The sequence below is a fragment of the Malus sylvestris genome, chromosome 17 (assembly GCF_916048215.2).
Source record: "Malus sylvestris chromosome 17, drMalSylv7.2, whole genome shotgun sequence".
Taxonomy (NCBI): Eukaryota; Viridiplantae; Streptophyta; class Magnoliopsida; order Rosales; family Rosaceae; genus Malus; species Malus sylvestris.
In genome coordinates this window covers 25,672,083-25,680,505 of record NC_062276.1, presented here as the reverse complement: position 1 = coordinate 25,680,505, position 8,423 = coordinate 25,672,083, and the positions used below count along the sequence as shown (strand labels likewise).

The following is an 8,423-nucleotide window of genomic DNA, read 5'->3' as shown; positions in this document are numbered from 1 at the left end:
TTAGATTATCAACCACACCGTCATGGAAAGGTTCAATACATTTCCACTACTGTAGTAAATGACCACTTACGAATGACAACTTCTTTCACTAGACCACTTACGAATGACAACTTCTTTCACTAGAAGACACTTAAAAAAGATTTTTCCCAAGAATTTCAACAATTTATCAGTAATAATAAAAAAGATTAATTGTTAACCTCATGATTATAATAACAGACCAAGTTTATGGTCTTATACGTATTGCCCAGACATGACATCCATATTCTTGAAACATGTATAATATAATGGGAACTTTAACGAAAAGCACCCGGTACTGTTCACTTTAACGAAAAACCACATTTTTATACTAAAAAGTCAATCCTGGTACTATTCACTTTACCTTTTATTTTGTCCTTATCATTAAAAATCAAAGCTTTCAAGCCCTTTTCATTAGTTTTCCTTAATATAATTTGTAGCGGTTGTATTCTTCCAAAAGTGGCATCAGGATTTGCTGATGGGCCCAACAAACGGCTGGCTATCTGCCGAACTTGACCAGCCTGATGCCCTTTCGTTTATGTTTTGTTTTAGCCTAGCCTTTGCTTAGATTTGGATTTTATTCAAGTCAGGCCATTGTTTGGCCCCTTAGCCATTTAACCCTCTCCATTGGGATGGTCTTAGTCTTTTTTACGGGGCTAAATTTCTTATTTGTAATAATTTATTCAAATTTAACGGTTAGACTTGAAATATCCAATGATAGTTTAATTAAATTAACTAATAAATTTAAAGTATAAACTTAAAACTAATAAATTATTGAGGAGGCTATGTTTTAGTCCATTCGGTTGGATTGGATGGTATATGAGTATGTTTAGACACTGTTCATTTGAAAATAATTTTTTGCAGGGTTATAATTTTGAATAGGTCTATGTTTAACCTTTTCGGGTAGAGATGGCCTAACTTATTACCCATTGTATAGTCCTATTCTAATTCTTTATTGTATTTCATATTTCTTAGCACGTTTTGTAGACCTATATATTTACCTTTATGTTGGACAATTTATTACTACGGCAAATGATGGTTTCAGATCCCCCTCACAATTTGCAGAAGTTTTCGAAACAGCAAAGCAAGAGATTATCAAAGCTTTCTCCTCAAAAGCTCTAGGAACTGAGACGATTAACGGAATCTTTGTGACGAATAGAAATTCTTTAATGTTCTCTTCTTGCTGCTTGCTTGATCAAAAAGTTCATGGGTTTAACCAAACTATGTTCAAAAACTTCTGTTAGTCCCCGCTTACATCTCAAACTTGAGGTCCGAAGCACATGACGTCACAATACTTCGGGAATTTTTATTTTTATTACAGTTTGTAGAGACAATTTCAAGGTCAAATCCATGAAAGGAAAGGTGGACGTGCTTATTATGAGAGTTTACATTACATGTGAACTTTATCCCTTTTTGTGCATGTATGTTATGGATACGAAATTGAGAGGACAGACGTTTACAAAAAAGTTCTAAGAGTTACATGGACGATCATATTACACGTGCCATACGATTAGCATTGACTATAGGACCATTTGGCAGAAAAAACATTCCTTCTTTCTTCATTGCAGAACAGAATTTTGAACAAACGAATTCCTTTATTGATAGTATACTAAAAAAAATCACCCTGTACGGGTTCGTTATACGAAACAGATACAAAATTATTTAGAACAAAAGAGAGAGACTAAGATCAAATTCCATTTACTTTTGTACTATCAAGATAGACAATATAAAAAAGGTTGGATCACCAATATAGTAATTAATTAGGACTGGCGATGTCTTCATGGTAACTAAAAGAGCAAACCCACGATAAGAGCCGCGGCCGACAAAGAGAAACTAGCCAAAACAGCAGGTGAAGAAGAGCCCAGCGGAGGCGGCGACCCCGGCGTGATGTTCACGGTGGGTACTCCTCCATTCATGGATGGTGATGAAGCTGGGACTGGTGCGCAAGCAGCAGGGTCATTTGATGTAGGGGAAGGGCTAGTTGGAGGGGTGTTAGAGGGTGGTGGTGGTACAGAAGGTGCGGCACCTGGCGAGGCAGCTGAAACGGTGATGGCTAGTTTCTGGCCCGACTGGCAATGACGGCCATAAGTGCAGATGTAGTAGTGGTCGCCTGAAGAGGTGAGAGTGATGTTTGCTGGGCCAGTTGTGATAGCCGTGCCAATTGGGTTTTCCGAACTGCATGAGTCGAATGATGCTTTGGGTACTTCTTGTACATCGTGTGCGTTGGTGGCGAAGTTGAAAACTGGAGAAATAATTAAGAAACATCAAATGTGAGAAACATGAGTGATGGATAGTTTACCTTAGAATAATTTTAAGGCTAGCGGAAATTAATTGAAACTTCATTTGATAATTATTGTCGATCATGTGCTCTTATTTTACGGAAATACTCGTGGATTCACTTCAAATATACTATATATATATATATATATATATATATATATATATATATATATATAAAGGTCGTACCCAGTGCACAAGGCTCTCGCTTTATGCAGGGTCTGGGAGAGATGAATGTCGGCTAGCCTTACCCCCATTTATGGAGAGGCGGCTCCCAAGTCTCGAACCCGAGACCTACCGCTCATGGGCGAAGGCACTTGCCATCGCACCAAGTGCGACCTCTATATATATATATATATATTTAATGTGATCAGTAAATGTGGAGTCCTAACTGGGTCTGTCTAGCTGGTTCATTTGAAAAAGAGTGTTACACTAATGAGTTCACGAAGTTATTAACTTAATGAAGAAGACGATGGAAATCAGAAGAGAAGCGAATCTTACTGAGAGTATCACCAACAACGAACTTGTTACTTGCAGCCCAAGTGACATACTCTTGTGCACCAGATTGAGGGATGGTCCAACCTATGCTTCCTCCCACCACATGTCCCGTCTGTGCTGCAACATTTTGCAGGAACACAGCCACAACTACACCGAAAACAATCACCATCTTGCTCTCCATCTATCTAGCTCTGTTTCTCTCTATATCTCTCTAGGAAAATTGTGTAGGAGGCTGTGATTACTAAAGCAAATTGATTTGTTTTAGGTAATCGCTGATAAGAGTGTATGGCAAGGATACATGAATTGAAGCCTATAAATAGAGAGGTAGGGAAAGCTGAAGAGTGTAATGAAAAAGCAAGACTTGGTAGAGTCTTAGACGCAGCTGCCTTGAACAACAATAAGAAGATGCATGGGAAGTCGGTCATCTTAACTTTGATTTCTGGTGCATGTTAGACTATTCTAGTCTATTATGTTGTACCGAGACCCAAAGTGGAAAGTTCCAACCTTCTTTCATATCATACTACATTTCATGAAAAGACTTGTTCTCTTTTTCTTTTTTCTGTTTAATGATGCTCGACTTTCTCTCATTAGTAGGTCAACATTAAGGGTTCTTAAAGTAATAAAACCTAATTATTATTGAGTTGAAGAATTCTTGTGATGTACATGGTCGTATAGTCTAACGTGATAAACTTGGGGGATCCGCCTACAACAAATGAACAAGCTTTCTGATACCTGGGGCGTCAAGCTGGGGCTTCAAGCTGATTTTGGGCACTCGAAAAAGGTGGTTTTCAATGACGTCCGGGAGAGGATTGAATCAAGGATGACGGGATGGGCTGAACAATTTCTAAGCCCAGCAGGTAAAGAAATCCTCATAAAAGTCGTGACTACGGCTATGCCAAATCATGCTATGAGTTACTTCAAGCTGTCAATTGGAGTATGTAGGGACATTGAGAAGGCTATTCGCAGCTATTGGTGGAGGGGAAGCGGAGTCAGCAGGGGAGTCCATTGGACTTCCTGGGTTCGTCTTTTGCAGAAGAAAAGCCTGGGGGGGGGCTCGGGTTTAAAGACTTTCAAGGTTTTAATTTGGCTTTCCTAGGCAAGATTGGGTGGCGCCTAATCATTTTCCCGGATTCCTTGCTTGCAAAGGTGATGAGAGATAAGTACTACCCTGAGAAAACCTTTAGGGAGGCAACCATCAGCCGGGGATCTTCTTGGGGATGGAAAGGAATTCTCGAAGCTCAAAAGGTGCTCGATAAGGGGCTGATTTGGAGGGTGGGAGACGGTGAAACTATAAAAATTAGGGAGGATCCCTGGTACCCCAAGCCGTCTACCTTTTGCATCAGGCCTGCGGTGAACCTGGATGCCCTGTATGTTCGTGATTTAATTAACCAGGAATCCAAGACCTGGAAAGCTGATTTGATTAGTGCTTCATTCAGCTCTGAGGAGGCGAACACTATTCTCAGTATCCCGATTAGTAAGACTGGATCTTGTGACAGGATGGGTTGGTTCCACACTGCGAATGGGGTCTACTCGGTGAAATCGGGGTATGGAATTGCTATGGAGCTCATGGAGAGTGGAGGGCTCGGAAAGAAGGGACGGGGGGCTACCAGCGACAAAACCAAACATAACAAGACTTGGAATGCGATTTGGAGCCTGGATGTTCCCAGGAAGATGAGATTTTTTATTTGGAAATGTTGTAATCACGTGCTGGCTGTTCGGAGAAACCTCAAACGGCGGCATATGTGGGTTGACAACATCTGTGGGGTGTGCGGACTGGTGGATGAAACCGAGAATCATATTTTTTTCAGATGCGAAACGAGCCATCTTTTCTAGTTTTGCTCCCCGCTTCAGATCAACTCTTTTGATCTGGAGGGAACTGTCTTCCTACAAAGCTGGGTAAATATTTACAATTGGGTTGCTGATCTAGATGACAAGAACGAGCTTCTGCAAGAGTTCGTCTTTGGCCTGTGGAGATTATGGAAGAATCGGAATGATGCTATCTTCAGGGGGAGTTTCCTTCCGCCGACTGAGATTCTTGAGGTCTGGAAACGGAATGTTGCTGAATACCGAAATGCGAACGAGAGGGTGGAACATGGCTCTCCGACTCCGGTGTACAACAGGGACATGGGGGAGGAAAGGAGACGGGTTTGTTGGAAGAAACCTTGCTTTGGGATGATTAAAGTGAACACCGATGCTGCGTGGTACAAGGCTTCGCAGAGGGCGGGGCTGGGTTGGGTGGCCCGGGACTTTGCTGGGGTGCTGCAGGGGGTTGGTGGAACGGGTGCTTCAAGTTTTCACTCTGCTGCGGCAGCGGAAGCGGCTGCAATTCGGGGGGCCTTGGAATTTTGTCTGCTTCAGGGTTTTGTTAACGTTATTGTTGAATATGACGCTAGGGCTATTGTCCTCATGATTAGAAATGAGCTAACTCAGGACTTTAGGATTGGTTGTTTGCTTGGTGACATTGAGAATCTAGCACGTAGGATGCAGGCCGTGTCTTTCGTCTTCGCGCCTAGAGAGAGCAACACTGCTGCTCACTCGGTGGCCAAGTTTGTTTTTATGGAGGGTAGGGAGTTCGTTTGGGATTGTATTGGGCTAGAATTTTTGTTTAACACCCTGGCCAATGATGCTAACCTTTCTCTCCGACTTTAATATATCTGATTTGCCTTTGAAAAAAAAAAAACAAGCTTTCTGATACAATGCTTCCCTTTTAACCAACTTCTACCGAGTTTTAAACTAACAATTTCACTGAACAAACTAACAAACTTTCAACAACAATTTGAAAAATAATTTGTTTGAATCATTAAAATACAATGTAGAATGTGAAGAAGTTGAGATAAAATGAATAGGTGTATGGGAATGGCCTAACTTGCTTATAAGCACACGCAAGGTCTTTTTTTTCCAATGGGGGATTAACACCTTATGAGTGGCAAATTTTCAAGTCTAACACGTTCTCACACATGACAACATATTCTGATATCATGAAAAAGTTAAAGTTCCACCATAAAACTAATTAAATTTCTTAAAAATGTACCTATGCTCATCAAATAAGTTTTTTGAGAGATCACTCAATAGAAAGGGATTCCATAACTAGGAAAACTTACATTCCTATTTCAATATTGTAATCTTCAAAACCGCGGAGGTTTTAATTTTTAACAACAATAAATTTGGTCAAATCACATTTTCCTTTACATGGACCTGACAAATGGGTCGTGATATTGGTTCGTGTTAACTCATTATTTTAACACATCTTATCGTGTCTTTCCATTCAGCTTGCAGGAAAAAAATTCAAAGGAAAACTAATGAAAAAAGCTTGAAAACTTTGAGTTTTAATGATAAGGACAAAATAAAGAGTAAAGTGAATAGTACCAGGTTTGGCTTTTTAGTGTAAAAATGTGTTTTTTCATTAAAGTGAACAGTACCGTGGGTTTTTCGTTAAAACCCCCAAAATTCAAACCCAAACAAGGCCCGTTAAAGTAGTAGGTGACATGGCCCAGCTCACGTCTAGCCAACTGAAAATGTAGCAGTAAAAAGACTTCAAGAATTCATCTAGGAGTTTAATCTGGGAATTATATTTTGACAAGGAAGACATTAGACGTCTTTGTTTATCGATATATAAATGTCAATACATGAAATTCGTGTTTGATAATAATGTTTTGTAATATATATTTTAAGATGGTGGTATGGTGGTGGAGATGATTGCCACCCCAAGTAGAAACAGTGGTGGTGGTAACAATAATGGTGGGATATGAGTGGTGATAATAGCGGGGTGGGGACATGAATGGTGGCAGCTAAGTTTAGTGAGAAAAAAAAAATTATGATACTATAGAAGGTGCAATGCAAATAAAATTTTTTTGGGATATTTTGGATGCGGTTCCTAATCTTTAACATTCTTTGATTAAAACCTTAATAGTATTCAAAGTTTGATCAAGGTCCCTTAACTTTGTACACCTCATTATATTACTATTAATATTTTTATTTTTATAGTTTTGACATTAATTGTTTGATATTTTATGAGATCTATAAGCCTATAAATTTAAAATCCCTCATTATATAATACTATTAGAAACAGTTACAATAAAAAAATTCAAACATTTTGATTGAATAAATGGATAAAAAATATGTAAAAATAAGAAATAATAAATGGCAAAAGAATGTATCCATAGTGTTAAAAAAATTGGTACATTTTACAAGAAAATTAATACATTTCACATATAACAAAGTGGTACATTAATAAAGAAGAATGAGTACATTAAAAATAAATTAGGGTACATATAAAAAAAATTATGAATACAAATGAATTTTTAAAAACATAGGCGCTAAAAGAAATTAATACATCGGTACAAAATAAAATTAAAAAGAAAATACTACAATTTTTTTTTTAAAATGTTGCGAATTAAAAGTGGGTACAAACTAAAAATATAAATATATGATACAAAGTTTAGGCATAAAAACATAAATATACCATATGTAATTTTTCTATCATTGATTAAATATACAATGTCACATGACGGTATACACATGGGTACAAACACAAATAAAACTTTAAAAAATATGGGCACAAATAGAAACTAATATATGGGTACAAATTAAAAATGAAAAGAAAATTGGTACAATTAAAAAAATATTTGCAAATTAAAAATAGGTACAAACTAAAAATAAAAATATATGATAAAAAATTTAGCCATAAATATAAATATACTAATTGTAACATTTTTAACATTAAGGGAATATATTTAAAAATAAAAATATTTTATTATTCAAATAATTAATGATGTTATTAATACCCAAGGACCTTGATCAAAAATTGAAAATGAATAGGATTTTAATCAATGGAGTAATAAAAAGAAGGATGTGAACCTAATTTTCCCTTTTTGGGATATTTTAGTACATCGATATTTTTATACTGAGGGAAAATGGGAGTTCGACAAAGTCACATAATGAATAATCTAATTTGGTATCGAATTCGCCATCACGAGATTCAAACCTAATACTTCTCATTTCCAAGTAAAGAGGATACCACCAGATTATAGTACTGAGTGGCATGCAAATAACCTATTGATTATATTATTTATGCTCCTTTTAATGAAACACGTATAAAAAAACGTGGAGATTGAACTTGCCATAATTGCACTACTTTCAGTTTATATTCTGAAATAGCCCATTATTGTAAAAGCATTTCTCCAAGTTGTGAAGTTGTGGCTTTGTGCAGTTTAAGGAAAATGAAGAGGAATACCACTAAACCGTAGTACTAAATGGTTATGGTGGTGGTGTATATGAACTTTCTTCTTCTTCTTCTTTTTTTTTTTTTAAACAATAACATTTAATAACTAAGTATGTCTTGCTTGATGTTTTACTAAAACTAAATATTGTCCTTAGTTTTTTCCATTTATGAGTTTGTTCTTAAAAACCAACATATCAAATGTTGAGAGTTGATGCTGTGAGGACAAAATGTCCCACATCAGTGGGATAGACCAATGCAAAGGCTTATAAGTTGTTGGGCTACTCTTGATATTGCCAATTGGTTTATGGTAGAACACCGACTTTTTTATGGTATCAGAGCCAGGTTGTCCCTTGTGTGAAAGCTCAAGGGCCGCACTTGTTCACACATCACCCAATTAGTTGTCCACGTGTAG

General features: G+C 37.3%; 1 protein-coding gene across 1 annotated transcript; it reads right to left on the bottom strand.

Moving 5' to 3' along the window:
* Window positions 1-1,590: 1,590 nt before the first annotated feature.
* On the bottom strand, window positions 1,591-3,107 carry LOC126611563 (umecyanin-like). Its single transcript, XM_050279865.1, has 2 exons — window positions 2,794-3,107; window positions 1,591-2,257 (listed from the first exon to the last, which is right to left on the bottom strand). Exons 1-2 carry the CDS (start codon window positions 2,969-2,971, stop codon window positions 1,803-1,805), a joined length of 633 nt encoding a protein of 210 aa, XP_050135822.1. The 5' UTR covers window positions 2,972-3,107; the 3' UTR covers window positions 1,591-1,802.
* Window positions 3,108-8,423: the final 5,316 nt, after the last annotated feature.